The sequence below is a fragment of the Trichoderma virens genome (genome assembly GCF_000170995.1).
Source record: "Trichoderma virens Gv29-8 chromosome Unknown TRIVIscaffold_80, whole genome shotgun sequence".
Classification (NCBI taxonomy): Eukaryota; Fungi; Ascomycota; class Sordariomycetes; order Hypocreales; family Hypocreaceae; genus Trichoderma; species Trichoderma virens.
This window is the reverse complement of record NW_014013669.1, coordinates 644,772-664,393: the sequence shown is the minus strand read 5'-3', so window position 1 is coordinate 664,393 and position 19,622 is coordinate 644,772. Positions and strand designations below refer to the sequence as shown.

General features: G+C 51.5%; 7 protein-coding genes across 7 annotated transcripts; 4 read left to right on the top strand and 3 right to left on the bottom strand.

The window, feature by feature from the left end:
- Positions 1-411: 411 nt before the first annotated feature.
- Positions 412-1,681, bottom strand: TRIVIDRAFT_203046 (uncharacterized protein; the record flags this gene model as incomplete). Its single annotated transcript, XM_014099140.1, has 5 exons — positions 412-695; positions 872-954; positions 1,005-1,130; positions 1,222-1,236; positions 1,563-1,681. The coding sequence occupies 5 exons, from the start codon at positions 1,679-1,681 to the stop codon at positions 412-414; spliced, it is 627 nt and encodes a 208-aa protein (XP_013954615.1).
- Positions 1,682-3,668: 1,987 nt separating this feature from the next.
- Positions 3,669-5,043, top strand: TRIVIDRAFT_58652 (uncharacterized protein; the record flags this gene model as incomplete). Its single annotated transcript, XM_014099139.1, has 4 exons — positions 3,669-3,826; positions 3,981-4,171; positions 4,294-4,507; positions 4,593-5,043. The coding sequence occupies 4 exons, from the start codon at positions 3,669-3,671 to the stop codon at positions 5,041-5,043; spliced, it is 1,014 nt and encodes a 337-aa protein (XP_013954614.1).
- Positions 5,044-8,110: 3,067 nt separating this feature from the next.
- TRIVIDRAFT_192982 (uncharacterized protein) lies at positions 8,111-10,720 on the bottom strand (the record flags this gene model as incomplete). The annotated part of the gene is made up of 3 exons (XM_014099138.1): positions 8,111-9,478; positions 9,572-10,061; positions 10,296-10,720. The coding sequence occupies 3 exons, from the start codon at positions 10,718-10,720 to the stop codon at positions 8,111-8,113; spliced, it is 2,283 nt and encodes a 760-aa protein (XP_013954613.1).
- Positions 10,721-12,482: 1,762 nt separating this feature from the next.
- TRIVIDRAFT_48610 (uncharacterized protein) lies at positions 12,483-14,390 on the top strand (the record flags this gene model as incomplete). The annotated part of the gene is made up of 4 exons (XM_014099137.1): positions 12,483-12,981; positions 13,057-13,155; positions 13,218-13,703; positions 13,756-14,390. The coding sequence occupies 4 exons, from the start codon at positions 12,483-12,485 to the stop codon at positions 14,388-14,390; spliced, it is 1,719 nt and encodes a 572-aa protein (XP_013954612.1).
- Positions 14,391-14,801: 411 nt separating this feature from the next.
- TRIVIDRAFT_203042 (uncharacterized protein) lies at positions 14,802-15,188 on the top strand (the record flags this gene model as incomplete). The annotated part of the gene is made up of 1 exon (XM_014099136.1): positions 14,802-15,188. One exon carries the CDS (start codon positions 14,802-14,804, stop codon positions 15,186-15,188), a length of 387 nt encoding a protein of 128 aa, XP_013954611.1.
- A 647-nt stretch (positions 15,189-15,835) lies between these two features.
- Positions 15,836-17,067, top strand: TRIVIDRAFT_127977 (uncharacterized protein; the record flags this gene model as incomplete). Its single annotated transcript, XM_014099135.1, has 2 exons — positions 15,836-16,097; positions 16,157-17,067. Coding segments are annotated over 2 exons (1,173 nt in total), but the record flags the coding sequence as incomplete, so codon positions are not given.
- A 462-nt stretch (positions 17,068-17,529) lies between these two features.
- Positions 17,530-19,416, bottom strand: TRIVIDRAFT_2436 (uncharacterized protein; the record flags this gene model as incomplete). Its single annotated transcript, XM_014098946.2, has 3 exons — positions 17,530-18,389; positions 18,450-18,903; positions 18,964-19,416. The coding sequence occupies 3 exons, from the start codon at positions 19,414-19,416 to the stop codon at positions 17,530-17,532; spliced, it is 1,767 nt and encodes a 588-aa protein (XP_013954421.1).
- Positions 19,417-19,622: the final 206 nt, after the last annotated feature.

Here is a 19,622-nt window from a genome sequence, read left to right as displayed (position 1 = left end):
GAGGTACTTGCAGGTGTGCGCATCTAGCAAGGTTCGTGCAGGTACAAGTACATACGCTTTCCGTACCTAATGTGCGCCTTGCAGCTGCGGCAGAAACGGAGTGCAGAAGCCGGAGCTTGGCGAGGGGGGAGTGCGCATTGCATCTGGGTTTGAGTGTGCGGTATTCGAGGCGAATAGAATCACCTAGGTCTGCTCTGCAGTGCGGCTCAGCTGAAGGATTCAGAAGGGGCATCTCGCAAGCGGCCAACCGCGGATGACGGAGTACCGACCAGACGGTAAGGGCTTACGGGTCTTTTTTTTTTTTTTTTGCCCTTTTTTTTTTGGCTTTCGGGTCGGAGAAAATATGAGAACAGATTTACTTTTTTTTCCCACCTCCGTCTCATCTCTTGTGCAGGCGGTGCGAGGGGCGGGTCAGACAAAAGAGAGACAAGCGGATGGGCGTCGCCAACAAGCGAGAGGTACAAGTACCAGGACGGTACATGGCCCAGCACCAGCACCAGCACCAGCGCCAGCACCAATACCAGCTTTGCCAGCACAAGCACCAGCACCAGCACCAGCACCCTGGACTCGGCAGTTCCGCAGCGCTGGAAGCTTGGACGCTTTTTGGGGTCGCCGCACGGCGCTCCCTCCAGCTTCAGGTGTGCGTACGTATACATAGTAGCTTGATGCTCCAGGGCGGATTGTAAGGGTGCCTACTAATTAGTAATTAGCAGTAATTTCAAAAGAGTACGGCTGACGGCATGGCATGGGGAGAGAGAGGATGCAGTTCATTACCACTATTACCTTGTACAGTAGCTGTTTCTGATGGGGGCCGACGCAACCCACTGATGGAAGCGCGGGCTGCGTCCAAGGTACCCGCTTGTGCCCGTACCTGAGCCCGTACCGGTACCAGTACCAGTACCAGCACCAGCACCAGCACCAGTCAGTACCCGTGCCCAGCCCCCCGGGGGCCCTCTGGAGCGAAAAGGGCACTACCGAGACCTGATGCCAGGAGGATGACACACCGCACCAGACTGTCGGGTCCGGCTGTTGTTGATTGTGCCACATTTAACCACAGCGCTGGGCCAGGTTGCTTGGACACGGCGATTTCAATGGCAGAGGCTGGACAAGATTCTGCGAAGGATGCACCGCTAGAAGACAGGAGGCTTGCTAGCCGCTGTCATTCTAGAGCCGTCGCCTAACAGCAGCCCAGGGGTCCGGTAGCAGCAGTCAGTCTGGTACCTCTGCTGTGCTGTGCTGTACAGTACAGTAGCTACAAGCTTCAAGTTAGTACCTTATGTGTGTGCACCTTTTAGTGCTGGTCGCACCGAGGGAGAGCTGCCCAAGACATGGAGGACAGGCCAGGGGAGTTTGATGATGGTCCGGCTTGGCGATGACCACTTTTGGTTTTCAGCTCAGTCTCTTGTCTCTCCGCTGTCTCCCGTCTTTACGCTTTTAATTATCCGAGAGAAAAAACCCTGATGAGTGTTCCTGGGAGGGTGTTATTCCGTGTCTGGCTCAACCCAAGGCCGTTCCCATTACTCGGTAACCTGGAATACTAACACGCCCCTAGCAAGCACTACCTTAGGTAGCTTCCATGGCAAATACAGGCCCTGCTTTTAGCGACTGGACCATCCACACTGCGCTGCTCGGCGGAACGGTCCACCGCCTTAGCTGTTTTGTGAGCTGTAGCGCCTCGCATGATGGAGTGCACACCAAAAACCGCTTGGCCTGTTCTGGGATCGAGTCGACCGAGAAACGAAACTCGGCTATGGATGACGGGGAAAAAAAAAACACAGGCAGCATCCAGAGGGAGGGGGCCAAGTATAATATAGTACGAGGATTGAGTAGGTAGTAATGCAAGTACTGTACTGTACACGTACTGTCCTGTACAAGTAGCATTGATGTGCTTTGCCTAGCCTTGCTCGCCTGGTTCTCGCCTCGCCTCGCCTCGCCTCGCTTTTGCCTTGCCTTGCCTTGTCTGCCTCGTAAATCGACCTATTGATTCATGTCCAGTTGATATTGATGGACGCTGCTCGCTACAGTGAGTACCTAGTAGATAATCCTGTGATGTCTGGTGCCTTTTTGCCGCACGAGGTTTTGGCCATGGCAGTTGCTTGAATCCCCCCCCAGATCTCATGTGGCTTCCAGCCTACGCCATCTCCTCTGCTACGCTACCCCTCTTGCAGCATTTGTCGCCTGAATGGTGGCTTCAGGCGTCGCCGCCCCTGCTGGAATGCGTCGCCGCTGCATCCAGCCAATCTGGTTCATCTCGGCTTGCCACTCTTGGCTGCTGCTCTACCGAATGCCCGTACAGTAGCTTCACTGTTCAAATTCAATTCAATCCGCCGAGTCCCCCAGCAATACCGTGCCTGGTTTTTGCTTTGCATTGCTTTGCTCTGTTGGCCGTGTCTCGCCCATTTCCCGCACGTTTACATAGTACGAGTAGTGCCGCTGTTAGCATTTGATCCCTCTATGATTTGAATCCTTCCCCCCCGCCTTTTTTCACTCAAGACTCCATATCTTGCCTTGGCAGCTACTGTCGCTATTCCAGTTTTTCCCATCGAGTCCCGACAGTACGGCGCCCAGGTAAACGGTAGCTAATAAGCCACTCTCCACCCGCTACCAGATCTCTGGCTCAGACACCGACCAACAACATAACCTTCACTAAACCTGTCTCGAGCCACGCCCTCACGCCCTCATTTTCCGGGCCTCCACGCCCCCCGGGGATCCTCCTTGCCTCGACGTAGCAGCGCTGGCAGGGTCTCGCACTGCTAAAACAGAGCAAACTCCCGCCATCCGGCCCCCGAGACTCCTCCAAGGGGACCCCCCCCAATCGCTGCTCCTCCTCTTCCTCACCCCCGACTTAGACTTTGCATCACTCACTTCTCTCGCTCGCCCTCTCTCGTTTTTAATTACACTAACCTCCCATCTCCGCATCCCTGCTCCGTGTCTCTGGCCCGAGTTCCCTGTCTGACGCCGCTACGAGTACAAGTATAGCATAGTACGAGTATAGCAGCTGTCAGGTCAGTGCTTACTGTATGTGCTTGTCTGACCCTCCATCCCAAGCTGCTGGGAAAACGGAGGATTGCGAGCCCAGAATCGCCTCGCATTGGCCAGTTCCTTGTGCCCACCGACCGGTGACGGACCCAGCCTACTGGGCCTGCAAACCAAACCAAACCAACTGTGTGTGTGTGTGTGCGTGCTTGCTCGAGCTGGTGCTTTTTCCCGTGTCCGCGGCCGGTTGTCTTTCTGGCTGTGGCTCTGGCTCTGGCTCGGGGGGGCGTCTGCTTGCATTGATTGCCGCACCCTCTCCTCTCAGCCCTTTTTGGCTGGCTGGACCACTTCTGCAAATCACTCGGGGCCCTTCCAATTCTGTGCTAGAATAGATCGACCTTGGCTCCCCGAAACGGAGTCCTTTCACTCATTTCTTTCCTCCCTTTGCTCTGCAACGCCTTGATCGCTGCGCCAGACACTGAGCCGACACTCGATCCAATTGGCCTTGGGGACTCGTTCTGGCATAAACATTATTATTTGATCCTTTCCCCCCTCTCGTCTCGTCTTCCAGCTCGCAAAGGCTTCTTCTCATCTCTCTCTCTCTTTCTCTCTCCTCTTTTCTCACTCTAGGCTGCCCTCCCTCCCTACATCTGCCTTAATACAGCTTGTCGTTATATACGGTTTGGCCCATCATGAGCCTGAATAGTGCACAAGGCCCTCCCGGGTCCGGAGGTGGCGATCATCACGGTTCCAGCGAGGACTCAACGTCAGACTATGCCGAAACCGTGGACTTTTCTGAGTTTACATCCATCGACACCGCCCAGATGGTTCACAGATACAAAAACGGGAGGTAGGTCAAGGAATCCCTGACAAAGATGTCGCCGTCCCTGGGTGGCAAAAAAAGGAACAATGAAAAGAAGGAATAGAGAAGGAAAAAAAAAAAAAAAGAAAGGCCAAAAAAAAGAGGAGCCGAGTCAGGTTCATGAAAGCTGACCACTCAACAGGCGGTATCAGGGCTGGTTTGACGAGCGCTATGGATTGCCAAACGACGACACGGAGCAGGCTCGCGAGCATCTCAAACACAGGGTTTACTCCGACTATCTCCTCAACGGCGAGTACTTTATTTCACCGATCGGCGACAACCCCCAGAAAATCGTCGATCTGGGCACCGGCGCCGGCTTCTGGCCCATCGATGGTTCGTATCCCCTCCCCTTTCTGTCAGCTGCTGAGTTGTGGAAAAAAAAAAAAAAAAAAAAAAAAAAAAAAAGCTCTTCATCCTCGATTCAGACTCAACTAACCCTCCTTTTTGCAACAAAGTGGCCGAGAGATACCCGAGTGCTCGTGTCATTGGCAGCGACATTTCTGCCATTCAACCTCCTTGGACGCCCCCAAACGCAGAGTTCCGGGTGGAGGATCTCGACGACGAGACCCGTCCCTGGACGAGAATCTACGCTGGTGCAGACCTCATCCACACAAGATCAGTCATACAGACTGTCCGCAACCCCGAACTATTTCTGCAACGAGCTCTAGAGTACGACTATGATCCTACGCGTTTGCCCCTTTGTTTATCTTTCACCCTTTTTTCAAACAACCAGTGTCTGACCGAGTCAAAATAGGGCTTTGAAACCTGGCGGCTGGATCGAGTGTCATGATCTCTTCATACCCCTAACCTGGGAAGACGGCACTCCCGCAATCGACCATCCCGTCCAACGCCTCTACGACCTCGTAAACGACGGCCCCTTTGCGCAAAAGTACGGCTGGCAGCTCTACTACCCCCCGACGCTGCCCCAGGTCCTTCGCCAGCTGGGCTTCGTCAACGTCCAGGAGCAGCACACGCCCATCCCCGTCGGCCGATGGTCTCGCCGGTCACGAGACCGCGAGATGGGCATGTTCAACCAGGACAACCTCATCGACTGGACCGCGGCCCTGCTCATCCGGCACGAAGACCTGGGCATCACCGAGGAAGAGGCGAGGCAGCTGTGTCAGGAGACTCTCATGGCCATGGATAATACTAGGATCCATGCTCGCCTCGACTGGGGCATTGTCTGGGCGCAAAAGCCGCTATGATTTTACAAAGCTACCATGGCTTCATGAACATTTGACGAAAAGCAAGAAAAAAGAATGAGAAAAAAAGAGATAAAAGGGGGCGGGTCGGACTGCATCAAGCTGGCTGAGGGAGGAGAGACAGAATCACTTTTTGGCACACAAGTCTTGTTACATGATGATGTCTCGCCCAAAGAGGGCCAGCTGGCGGCTTCACAAACGATACATAACGATGGCATATACTCTGGGTTTTCTTTTTCCTTCTCTCTCTCTTTCTATCTCTCCATCTCTCTCCATCTCTCCATCTCTCTCACTGTCTCTATCTCTCTCTCTCTCCCCCTTTTGGGAACTGCCTACGTGGGGGGTGTTTGTCAAACACAACCAAGCACCGCTTTTCTCCAAGACTACTAAGCGCCGAGAAAAAAAAATAGAAAGACAAAAAAAAAAAAAAAGATAGGGGACGAGCAAAACAGACGGTGGGGAGGGAACCACATTACTCGATGTTTGGCAATTTTCCCCATTTGATCCTATTTCCTCGATTTCCTATTAGCAGAATGCCTCATCACACGCACATATACACGCATAACACCCCTGGCACCACCCCAATCACGCAAAACGCAAAACGCAAAACCTTTCTCTACCTCCCCAAAACACAACACGTATCGCATACAGAGCGTTTGGAACATGAACTTTGCATCATGGAGAAAAAAAAACGGGTTAACGGCGCTGGGCTTTCGGGAAACTTGGGAGCGGATACGAAACGAAAGAACGGGCTCATTTTTTTGTTTTTGTTTTTTAGGTTATGGTTTTCTTTTGGCATTTATGGGTATATTTTTGGGTGGAGGTTACCATCAAAGAGGATTAAAAAATGCCCATTTTATTCTGGGGATTTTTTCTTTGGGAGGGACATGCAGCTCTTTTTTTTACTTCTCTGTGTCTCTCTGTGTGATTCCTCTTGGGGAGCGCTATTTTGGCGCTCAGCTATCTTTTTTTTTTTTTTTGCTCTAATCTTTTGGAGAGGGGTTTTTTGATATCTCTTTTGTCCTTCACTTTTCCGGAAACCCCAGCTTTAGGCTCTTGTGAGTGCCGTATTTTGTCCGGGGGTTGGGTTGGGCTTTGCTTGTTTTAGTCTGGATGTGGATAGAACATGTCACCACATCGACAGCGAAAAAGAGCCCCAAAAGAGACCAAAAAAACGAGGCCAACGCAGCAGCCCAAGATAGTTACGGTGTACGGGAGTTAAATGGATATCAAATGTGTGATCTGGCAGAAGTCAATCCCCCAGTGCTACCCTGTCCGGGGGGCCGTTTCTTCCCAATCACCCTGGTCTAGTCTCTCTCTCTGTGTCTTTTTCGTCCTACGAGTGATAATATACCCTTGTTCCGCCTACGTTCCCTCACACCCCTGTCGAGCTTTTTTCGTCTCTTTGCGTTTTACCCACGGCTCATTGTCCCTCTTTTTTCGAATTCGCAGAAACTCTCTTCGTTTTCTCTCGAAATAACTGTCCGGAGCACGCTCCGTGAGAAAACCACCAAAAAAGCACACACCCCGTCACTCGGGATCGGACGCTTCTCTCAGTCACTCCCTGATCGGTTGTAAGATGCGCATCTGTTCATCCGAAAATGCATTAATCCCACTTACTTGTGTGCATTAGCCGCCCATCAGGACCCCCCCGATCAACGAGAAAAAGAGGTCAGCAGTTGCTTGGTTACATGTAAATGCCTGATTCTATACTAGCTCCGTCTTTTTTTTCCTCATGCCTACATGTGACCGATCGGTTTGGCGGAGATTGCACGCTCCGATTTGCTTTGGCCGTTTTGTACTGTATCTGAGGGTGTACGAGTATATACTAGCCTTGCATCTTTTCTTATCGTTTGAGTCTTGTTTTCTCCGCTACTACTCCCCTCATGCAGCGGGAGTGAACGAACATTTCATCACACATCAAACATGGTAACACATCATGAGAACAGAAATAATACATCCCAAGAAACAATAATAAATGCGCTCAACTCATTCATATGAAGCCAAATGCAACACCATGCTCCAAATGTAGTAGAACTGCCGTTTACAGTAGCCAACCAAATCCAGGAGTGCATATGGAGGCGCAGGGATGACCGCAAAAGACTATTCCACACCATACAAAGTGTACCACGAGTAGTATTTATAATGCTCTAAATTATCGCCATGACGTTTTGCTGGGAGAAAAGGAAAATACATAAAAAGAACCAATAAACATACTAGCTCTTACATTCCCTGCCCCAGGCGGTGTCCCTCGTTTGACCGTGATTAGATTACATATATGGAAACAAGGACGTGCACAGCACTTACGTGGACCAAGTACCAGCGAGTACCCGTTACGAAAAGGATAATTATGGAGTCCAAGTAGCGGAGCGGTGCGACGGAACGACAATGAGGCCTTGGCGGAAAATAATACGTTGCGAGTCCCAAATTCCGTCGCTTTGTCATGGAAGGGGTGTCATGGTGTAATGTATAATTTCGGCGTCGGGCCATGGCTACCACTTACTACTTGTAATAAGTAGTTTTTCCCTGGAACCAATGACAGAAATGAGGTGAGATTCTTATTTCTTCAAAAGGCACGAGCTGCGAAAACGGCGGAGTTTCCCGATTCTCACACACCAACTGGTCCCAAAGCCCATCTCACCAACGCCGGTTCACCAACGCGGTTCACACACCCCCATGCTGCCCAGGGGCCCAACAACTCGTGGTTTCGGCGTGGCCAGCAAGACAAGCGACGCTGTGATCGACATCGATTGCTCGTGACGGGGGTTAAATGAGGAGTAGTGAATAGTTCTATTACTGCCCCGGATGAGAGCCTTTGCTGAGTGATGATGACTATAACGTTGTCTTACCTGTGCTGTATGTACATAACTTCTTCCCATAACTCGTGACTTCCAAAAAAACAAATGGTATACTGAAAGAGAAAGAAGAATAAAGAAAAGAAAATGCTCCGTACCGTGTACTTACGCAAGCAAATCCGGGAGGTGATATCTCTCAGTGCCTCGCCCCCCCTTTTTTCTCTCTCATCCGCCATGCTGATGCTGCGTGTGCTGCGTGTGCTGCGTGTGCTGCTCTAGTTTCCAAACATATTTCCTCCCTGCCCTCCTGGCCCGCCGAATCCGCTCATGCCGTTCCCGAAGCCAGCGTGATTAGGCCCCGTGAAGCCTTGAAACGTATCGGCATCCTGATAGCCAGCCATGAGGAATGACCAATCCATCTCTCCGTCATCACCAGAAGCCGAACTAGGAGGCGCCATGGCTGGCTGAGTGGTACCGAACCCGGCAGTCTGGTCCACCGGTGGAGTCATCATAACGGCGTTGTCCAGCGAGGTCGACGACATCTCGCGGTTACGTGCCCGAGGAAAGGCCACCGGTGGCTGCTCCTGGCTGGGGCTGGGGCCAGTACGGTTCTCTGAGCGTGCCCTTCGCTTCGCCTCGACACGCTCCTGAAGAGTCTTCATGAATCGCGGTATGGGAATTTCCTTTCCTGCAGCTCGCTGGGCTTCGTAATGGGCTGCCCAGGCTTTGACGAATTGGCCGCTGAAAACCCCATGCATTGGGCTGTGAAGATTGGATAATAAACCCCGAAGGTCATAATTCGCTTCGATTGCCGCCCAGGCCCTCTCTACCAGCGGCCCCGACATGCGCTTGCGTAGTTCCTGGACAAGGAACATGTATGCTGGAAACGGGAAATAATGCATCGCGTACCATCTATACGGTCGAAGACTCTCCGAGGACATGACTACATTATCATGCTCTACCCAAACAATGGCTTGCGTGGTGAGGGCATCTCGTTCCACATCGTTTAGCGGTATGGGTTCGCCGTTGTGTCTCCGCACAAGATAGTTGATGATTCGCATCTTGCAGAGCGCCGCTCGCGTCATTGTCATGGTGAAGAAGTGAAGAGGAATCTTGGCGTCGCAATGGGTCAAATACGTGCCCTCCATGTGAGCACAGAATCCTTCAAGAGTGTACGGAGGAGTATCTTGGCCAGCCAGACGGACCGTCACAGCGAGTGGCTTTCCGGGTTGCGGGGAGCCGGCACTCTTCTCCGGGTTGATCTTGAAGCTGTCTCGATTGCTGTTGCTCGCCACGGCCATGGAGAGCTCGACACGTGTCAGGGCAAAAAGCATTTCTGTGGGCCCAGTGTGTGGTTTCGGCGGTTCCTTGCCATCTGCGTGGAGGTCAGAATCATTAACGTTCAAAGGCTTCTTGCAGTCACAGCCCGAGGTGAGAGCGGTGACTGTTGAACCAGTCATCTCTCCAACTCGACGGTCATAAGAAACAAGTGTCCACCATAACCGCCGCCTCTGTTCGACCTCGAAAGGAGAGAGGCCATAGCCGTCCGGGTCTCGGTGAAGGCCCATCCGCTGGGCAATGCGAATGGCAATGCCCATCATGCAGAACACCTGCCTCGGGTCTATATACCACCGAACGGTCATCTACAATATGTGTTAGTGGGGACTTGGTACAAGATGCATCCTCTTTTTGGTTGCAGTGCAATCAACGCGAGAAAGGGAGGAAAAGAGACTTACAAGATATAAAAGATACGCCTGCAGTGTCAAAGGGTCGGGAATCCGCATGAAACTAGCATTGACCAAGGCTTGCTGGAGTGCTGGAAAATACCTGCCCAGGAGTTCCTGTTTCGTCTCTCCAAAAATCCTCTGGACTTCGGCATCCTCAATGGAGTTTATGGAGATTACGTAGATGGCGAACATGAGGGCCTCAATATTCTTTGGGGCCTCGTGAGGTCGAGAAGTCGCCTCGATGATCTTGCTCTGGATGCTAGGTACATGCGTGATTTTCAACAGGGGATTAATGTTGTCAATGTATATCTGCCAAAGCTGCAGTACCTGGACGGCAGAAGGGTGGATGTGAGTGACGGGAGCAAAGGAGCCCCCGATGATGAACGGGAAGCCATCTTGGTTTTCAAACATCTTGTCAAAGGCAGAATGAATGAAAGACCCCTTCTTGAAGTTGTCATCCTCATCTTCGGATGAGTCTTTCAACAGCTGCTCACTGGCTCTGAACTATATCATTACTGCAGTCAGTATGAGGATTAAGAGGATGAGGACAAGCGCCACAGGTAAAAGTTGGGTAAGACCCTCACCTCTTTATGGAGAGAAAACCAAGCCCCGGGCTCTTGAGAACTAATGGAACACACATGTTGAATTAGCCTAATGTCCCATGGTTTCCTTCCATACCCTATGTGGTATATTTCTTCGTCTAACACGCGGATGGAGATGGAGAACAACCTACCCGCGATTAGAACAGCCAAGTGCCTCTGGAGAGGTTTTTAAACCCTCAAAGTCGGTCTCTAACTCGTCAACGTCGTCGCCGGGGTTACCATCGGCCCTGTACTCGGGATCAATGGCATCGAATTTGACGCCATTCTGTGCAAGGAGAGTCTCGTACTTGCGCAGCCGCTCAAGCAAGTCCTTTTCCTGCAGCTTCTTGCGCCGGCGTCTCGGAGGCTGCGGAGCGACCACTCGACATTCCGCACCGGCCTTGACGCAGTTTGCACAGGGCTTGTTTTTGTCGCAGCGAACCTTGCGCTGTTGGCACAAGACACAGCTAGTGCCCCTGGTGAGTTTGATCACCGAAGGGTCAATGGCTGGAGGCGACTGTTGAGGAGGCCGGCCTTGGGAGGCGGATGGCGGCGGGGCCGAGCCGGGGCCAGGCATGCGAGCAGAGGCTTCTGCAGACATTGGCCCAGAGGACAGGCAATTGGGTGCTAAAATTGTCCGATCTGGAGGGCCGATCCAGTGGCATCAAAGGGCGCTCGGCCAGTGCTCTTGGCTAGTCAGCGGCGAGAGCTGGGACGGACTGATTGGATTGGCGGGCGCTGACACAACCCTGCATGCAGCTGAACAGATGAATTTGCTCAGGGCGCCTTTTACGCTGGATTGCAGCGCCTGTAGGGCTGAGGCTCGGCTGGGGCCGTCGGTTGCGAAAGAGTCGTCTCGGACCCGGGCCCAGACTTTGTTGGAGACGGTTCGTCTGGACGATATTTGAGGGGAGCGAGGAGAGAGAAAGCGGGGGCTCATTTGCGGTTTCAGGCGGCCAGGCCAATGGGAGGCGGATTAGCAAGACGGTGGGGATCGAGTTGGCATGTCGCCGCTTTTTTGCCTGGTTGGCGCATGAATGAATGCGGAACATGGCATGTTTTTGGCTTCTAATGTTGTTGGCGGGTTGATGCCGTGACGTTGATCATGACGTGGACCGTTGAATATTGAATGTTGTTGAATGTTCTGGAAGGAGATGGAATTAGTTTGTAGTTTGGAAGATATCAACTTTAATCTTGTGAGCGAGGATGGAAGGTACCTTATCGGATATGCCTATCGATACACGATTATATGAAAGGTACATGCTGTATTATGCATCTGCTCTGCTGGAATGCAGCTGCATGCAATTCGTAACATGCAACTACTAGGTACCTGGTAGCCTAGCATGTATATGCACTCAGATTGACACATTGATGCCGTCAATTCGTTGAAAACACCTTGAAAGGCTGCCCGTTACATATGCCTGTTACATACGTGCTGCTTTATATCTGGTAACATGACGATGCTCCAAAGGCCAAGTATATTCAGTAGCACGTAAGTCTGCCTATCCAAGTATTCGCCTTCACCGGGTACTGTAACCCCCAATTTGGTCCTGTGATACTACTGGTATAATGCCATCGCCGTCTTTGAGTCTATAGTTGAACAGTGTGTATGTGTTGGTGATCCCCTCTTGTAATCGTAAATTGTAAGCTTAATAATAAATACGCGCAAGTAATCTTGGCTTTTCGTACCCACTCGCTGCTTTGATGTACAAACTCACCCTCCAACGCCACTCAGCATTACTTGTACTCCGTATCAGTTGCGAGTTGTAACGCCAGCTACGCACCTGTGAGTGACTACAAGTATTCACCGCCTACTTCATCCTGACACCATCCTTCATTTTACATCGGCTCAACAAGATGGAAACAAGCCCGAAAATGGTCCATAGCGACTTATACGATCCAAGTTCGGGCTTCGCTTCGGGACCGAGAGCAAACGCCACGGCCCAACATGTACTAGCGCCCAGTTACGTGTCCGAGTGCATGTAAGTCAAGGGAGGCTCCCCGAATCACGGCACCGAAGAATGCTTGGACGGCCTCAAATGGATTGTTTTTCTTTTTTCTGCCCCGTCGGTCGTGTCATGCCGAAGATGGCCGGAGACAGACGGCGCCGGGCATGCGTGGCCCCATGCGTGGAACGAATGCAGGCTGTTTTCTCCTACGCGTATATACATACTTGGCCTCTATAAGTCTTCGTCTAAGTCTTCGTCGGTACCCAAGCATAGACAACCATATATACTGATTCAACAGGCTGTTTCTTGACTTGCTTCGTTCCCTCATGTGCAATATCTGATACACCACCGAAATCCATCGCAATGTCTGTCCCCCACGAAAAGATAGGGATGGAAAAGACACAATCTCCCATCCAGCTATCCAGCGATTCTCTATCATCATCACACAATACGCCAAATACCGATACAAAAAGTGACGGCACGACCAGCCCGCTCAAAGAAAAGATAGATTCAAAAACAAAAGACGACAATGCTGAGGCCGCAAATCCCCAGGGCCCACCCCGCGACATCGCTGAAGAAGCCTACAAGCCAAAGTCTCTCAAGTTCTGGCTCATCATCCTCAGTGCCTTTATGTCCATGTTCCTCGTTGCCCTGGATCGTACAATCCTCGCGACTGCTATTCCCACAATCACCGACGACTTTCACTCTCTCGCAGACATTGGCTGGTATGGATCCTCGTATATGCTTACGACGGCCGCCTTTCAGCTAGTATGGGGACGCGTTTACCGCTTCTACGACTTGCGCTGGACATTTTTATGCTGCATTGTCATCTTTGAGGCTGGTTCTGCTATATGTGGTTCTGCACCTAGCTCGTCTGTTTTTATTGCTGGTAAGCTGGCCATAGCCATAGCACATAGAGCAAAAATTATAAGCTTGAGATGATAATAACTAACAAGTCCTATAGGGCGTGCTATCGCAGGAGTGGGCTCTGCAGGCATCACGACCGGATCTCTACTTACTACTATCGACCTGATTCCATTGGCAAAGCGTCCCATGTTTCAAGGTACTACAAGAATCCCATGGTTCTCAGACGTCAAACTCGTATGCTAATTCTTGACAAACTAGCCGCCTTCGGTCTTGTGTTTGGCGTATCAAGTATCACCGGCCCTCTTATGGGTGGTGCGTTTACAGAAAACGTTTCCTGGAGATGGTGCTTCTACATCAATCTTCCCGTCGGAGCCGTTGCTTTCGTCTTCCTCTTCTTCTTCCTGCGGCTTCCCAAGAAATCTCATCCTCCCGCGTCAGTCAAGGAACAGATTCTCCGTCTCGACCCTCTCGGCACCTTCTTCTTCATCCCGTCCACCCTGTGCCTCTTGCTTGCCTTGCAATGGGGAGGATCCAAGTACGATTGGAGCAACTGGAGAATAATATTTCTCTTCATCATGTTTGGACTGACTGCCATCGCGTTTGCCATTGTCCAAATCAAGATGCCTGAGACTGCGTCGCTACCTCCCAAGGTCATTACTCAGAGGACCATGCTCGCTGCCACATTTTACATGCTCTTTGTTGCGGGCGCCATGATGCTTTTGGTTTACTTTATTCCCCTGTGGTGTAAGTTCAGCTCACTCTGTGGCCAGGACATTGGTGCTGACATGTTTCTTAGTTCAAACTACGCACGGTATCAGCCCTGTGAGATCCGGTGTTTATACGATCCCGCTTGTGCTGAGCCTCGTCGTCTCAGTCACCATATCTGGGTTTTTGACTCAGCGAATTGGATACTATTTGCCGGCTTTGATAATAGGCCCCTGCATAATGGCCGTCGGCGAAGGCCTTCTATATACACTCAAGCCAAACTCTGGATCCTCCGAATGGATTGCGTATCAATTTCTCGCTGGATTTGGACTGGGCTTTGGATTCCAGACCGCAAATCTTGCTGTCCAAGCTACAATCCCGAAGAAGGAGATTCCTACAGGGGTTTCTATCCTCTTCTTTGCCCAACAGCTTGGCGGCGCCATCTTTATATCCGTTGGTCAGACGGTTTTGAACTCCTTGCTCGTTTCTCATCTGGAAAATGTGCCCGGTCTAGACCCTATGACGATTATTAAGACTGGTGTGACTGAGTTGCAGGATGTTGTTCCTCCACAGTTCGCTTCCACTGTGGTTGATGCGTACAATTACGCATGTACACATATATTTATTGCTGCACTGGCACTGACCTGTGCTCAGCTGCTTTCTGGCTGCTGTGTTGAATGGGGAAGCGTTAAAAAGCCAAAGAACCAGCAAGAAAAAGCACAATGAACAAAGCATACATGGATTCATTTACCTGGACCATCGGTGTTGCGGCGATATAGACATCTGGAACTTGGATTAAATGCCAGATTTGAACTGGCTCTTTGTAATTTGGGAAATTGACTCTCTTCTCTATTCATGTACAATAGTTTTCGATAAAACATCTTGTTCAAATTGATATAATGGCAATTAGCCAAAATCAAGTTCATTTTTATCTATTTCAGTGCTGCAAACGCCTGTTCACATATCGTTCATGAATCCAACACCAATTTGTGTTCACAAAATTCGCATGCTGCTACATGCACCTATAAAACAACATCAAGATGCGGTTCCCTGGAGCTCAACTGAACTCCTGCCAAACCAAGCAAATCACTAAACACCACCAAATCGTCATCATCTCAGTCAATCCCAAACCTCAAAATGTGCAAAGTCATCAGAACCAAGTATGCTTGCCGACATACAGTCACCGAGTATGCATCCCAATGCTCTGAAGTGAGCGGAAGATGCGAAAAGGAAATCACAAACAGCAACTGCAAAGACCAGTGCCCAAAGTGCAGTCCCGATAACCGTCAAAAGAATATCGTGGACCTCTACGCCAAATACGCCCAGGAACTGAAGAGGCTAGCCGAGCTGGCAAAGGCTGAAGACTGTAAGACGATGATAGAGCAGCTTGACCAGCTTATCAAGGGTCTTCCAGAACAGAGAATCAAGGCTCTGGCGGAGATGCAGGAGAAGGCTGAGATTGAGACAGCGGTGAAGAAGCGAATCGAGGCAGAGTTGGCTCAGGGCTCAAAGGGGCGATGGTAGACTTGAGTTCCATCTTGGCCAGCTGTAGGGGGAGAAGTGCTAGGGAGAATGCCGGTGGTTTCGATATTCTTTGATAGGTACTCTAAAACAATAAAAATAAAAATAAAAAATCGCTCTGGTGTAAATTGAATTACTTTTGTTAAATGTGCATCAAGCCTGTAAAACACACTCTTGAGTTGTAAGATATAAGTGATAGCCATCGTCATAGAGGAGCCTCTTTTTCATCCATCCACAGAAGCTCTAATAACCATAGGTAAGCAGAAGCCGAGTACATTCAGTCCAGCTTCTCTCATTTATCTAAACATTAAGTGAGATTAAGAATTAAAAAATTAAGGTAGATAGCAATTAGTACCTACTATATGTACCTGCCTGCAGTTGAGCACCGAATCGTGCTTCAAGATGATATACATGTAGAAATGACCAGCTTAGTCAGCACTCTGCTGCTGCCTCTTAACCCCACGGCACGCGGGGCAGTTGCTCAACCTCCAACATCCCCAACTTCAAAGCTCAACTTAACGCGGCTCTATCGTTTCCTATCCGATATTATTCCCAAACTTCAGCCTCAACAACAGCTATCTCGTATACCGACCGAATCGCCTTCCGCCGGCAAAGTTCCAACATCTTCCGCCACCATGGATGCTCCCAGCTCCAACCCTCTTCTATCAACCCAGAAGAGCTCGCAGCTCCAGGCCGTCTTGCACCCGCTGGTGCTTCTCACAATCTCCGACTACATCACACGACACACTCTGCGGGAGCAAAAGGGCCCTATCATCGGGGCTCTGTTAGGCCAGCAGAATGGCCGGGAAATCACCATTGAGCACGCCTTCGAGTGCCACGTCCAGGAAGCACCCCAGGTCGAGGGAGGGTACCTGATCAACGCAGAGAAGTTTGGCAGAAGATTGGAACAGAGTATGCCGAATCCTCCAGCGACATCCCGTTACGTGCTTTGCTAACTGACTTTTTGCCAGTGTGCCTTGTGCATAAAGACCGAAAACTGGACTTTGTCGGCTGGTACACGCTGCTGTCGTCATCGGGCCCTTCGCCTACCATCCTGCCCATCCACAGCCAGATTCTCGAGAACTGGAACGAGTCGGCCGTTTTGCTAGGTTTCCACCCGCAGGAGGTCGCTCAGCATTCAGTTGGCGGTAAATTGCCGTTGACGATATACGAGAGCAACTTCGAGGTCGACGACGCCAGGGCGGAAAATGACGGAGAGGATAAGAAGATGGACGACGGTGATTCTGCACTCAAGCTTAGATTCCGAGAGGTGCCTTACTCCGTCGAGACAGACGAAACCGAGATGATCAGCATGAACTACGTGGCGAGCGGCGGTGGAAACGCAGCGGCTAGCGCCCCCGCTCCAACCGTCAAGGAGGAACGGCCGGCTCGTTCGATAGAATCAAACGGAAAGGGAAAGCGGAGGCTGGTGGAAAGTGAGGTTGAGGAGAGGAGAGACGCGGTGGTGGATGATGCGAGCGCTCTGTCACGCGAGGAGGACGAGATGCTTGCTGCGCTGACGGCCAAGGCCAACGCCATCAAGATGCTGCACTCCAGAATCCAGCTCATCATTACCTACCTGGAACGCTTGCCGTCCTCATACATCAACGGAGGTGACCAAGATGGAGAGAGCATGGATACAGACACTACCAATACTACGCCATCTTTGAACATTCTCCGGCAGATCCAGGCCCTGGTCAGCCGCCTCGACCTCGTCATCCCGTCAGACAGAGAGGCCTTTGAGAAGGAAGTCCAGAGCGAGTCCAACAACGTCAATCTCCTCGGCCTTTTGAACTCCATCATGCAAGGCGTCAACCAGGCAAAGGACGTGGGCAGGAAATTCCATGCCATTGAATCGAGTAAGGGCGCGGCAAGGCGTGGGACGCTGGATTACTCTATGGGAGTCCCGTTTAACATTCCTGGCACGGGCGATTTGCACGTTTAATGATGGAAAAAGGCTTTGTCTGAAAGGCTACAACTTTTGGTGTTTCTTTGTTTGCTCGAGGCATTATCATGGGGCGTTTTTATTTTCTTACATGTTCTACGCTTGGGAACGATTGATAGATAGGTAATGAATGATACGACAATGGCTGGCGTTTGCTCAGCCGTAATTAACTCATGAGATATTAGAACATGTGCATGCATCACGGCTACTCCCTTTTCAAAAAAAAAAAAACAACTCTATTCCATTTCCTTACCCCTTATTATTCGTCGACTTTGGTTCGTTTCTTAAAATGTGACTATAAACATGTGCTCGTCTGGAACTATATTTTAACGACAACAGCCGCACTCTGGGCATCGAATAGAAAACAAAAGCCACCCCTTTGTAAACCACCAACGTCCCTTAGAAAGTGCTTGTGGCCAACCGGCTCGCCGCATTCCTCGCGTCGATTCGGTCCTCGTCATCCTCCTCCAGACCAACCAAGTTGCCGAGTCCGCCCCCAAGCTTGCCCGACCCAGAATCCTGGCCGTCCTCGCCCTCAGCCTCGTCCAACTTGCCGACGCCCGAGGTGCTGCGGCTGGTGGCGTCAGACCGACGAGGAACGCCGCTCCAAGCATCTCCCTTAGGTCCCTGGCTGGCAGCGAGGCTGGTTCGTCGCACGGTAGGATGAGATTCACGGCCTAGACGGCTCAGACCACCTGAGGAATCAATGGACCGGATATCCGCTCTCACGCTCTCGAGGAGGGCCAGCGACCGACGCTCGGCCTCAATCTCGCGGAGGACAAGCTCCCTAATTTCCAGGCGCAGGTCACTGGCCGTTCTGTCGAACCACCGACGGCGCTCTTGAACGAGGCTCTGGGTGACTCTACTCGTCTTGTTGAAGAGCTGGGTTTCGTTTGTCCGGGCCTCGTCGAGAGCTGCGATGGCCTCGTCAACCTTTTCTCGCCTAACGCTGGAGCTAGCCTTGAGACGATCGGCAGCGTTCAGCTTGCTCCGCGTTACCTCCTGGGCTTGTAAGAATTCACGGATGAGGATTTGGCGGTTGGTGAGAGATTCCTTGACGATAAAGGCATCCTGCGAGTGGTACTGGAATGGGTCTCCAATGGTGGCGGCCTCGGCCGTGGCCTGAGCGGCGTGGAGGTCACCAACAGTCTGAATCACTCTACCGAGCTTCTTGTATGCGTTTGCCAATCCTGGGTGCGGCTCCTGGACATGCATGGCGCCAAGCTTTACACCGTAATCAGACTCGGCAAGCCCAAGGCCTGCAGGTTTTACTTGTTAGCAAGATAAAGGTAGTTCGCTTAGCTGATGCCCTGTCTTACCTCTCCTAGCCTTGACAAGCTTGTCAACCTTGTGGCCAGCATCCATGGTACCAAGGTAGAACAGTTTAACGACTGGACGAGCCTCTGCGAGCTCAGGGGTATCATCGGGAGGCGGAGCAAACTGCTTCAGAATCTTCCTGCGAACACCAGTTGCGGGCTGCTTTCTCTTCACCAGCGGGCTGTAACCAAAGTCGCTTTCAACAAAAAGCACCATCTCATCATCCCTCATCAATACCTCGTTCCCACACACGTAGTTGAACCATCGCTGCATCAGGGCCTTGACTCGGTTTTCATCCTCGTCTGTACCAGCGCCAGCCGATGTAATCGGGGGAGGGACAGCGGGAACCAGGGCCTCGGGATTTGCAGATATCAAGTGCTCTCCGAGCTTGACAAACTCAGAATGCAGACGTCGGACATCTCGGTACTGGGTGGTGCGGAATCGAGGCAGGTTCGTCTGGGAGCGGCTTGTTAGACTAATGGCACTGTCAATGAATCAGAACACAAGATAACTCACGTGGACATCAAATCGCAGTATCGGATCCTTCTTTCCTGTTCTCTCCAGTCCTGTAATCTTCGCCTGCAATCGGAATTGGGGCTGCGGAGGCTTTCGAGGTTGTTGCGCATCTTCTGACGGCACCTCTGTCGAAGCTGTTGACTGGGGAGGTCCCTCAGATCCGGCAGATTGAGGCACGGCTCCAGACTCTGAAGACGGTGCCAATCCCGCCTCCTCATGCTCGCTCCCTCCACCTGCTGCGGGAGTTATTGAGCCGGACTGCGGAAAGACATCGTCGCCGGTTTGTCCCAGGCCGTTGGACGACTGCGGGGTGTACGGGAAAGCGGGAACAGGAGCATCTCCCGTGAGGCTCGCAAACGTCGTGCGATCATGCTGGGGAGACGAGCCTGGAGTGTTGCCCCAGGGAGAATCCGCCGGGTCCTCGGTCTCGTGTATAGAGGCGCTGTAGTCCATAGTGACGGTCGGATTCAACAAAGGCTCGGGAGAGCGGCAATATATGGGTGTAGCGACAAGGTAGGCAGATGACGACGGGCCTTTGCGAGGAGAAGATTAGATGCGGCGACTAGATATGGCGATTCTCTCAGAATTGGGTGTCGCTCATGCCGCAGCCCGATTGGAAGCCCGGCGATGGTGGGTGCGCGAAGTTGATGTCGCCTGTG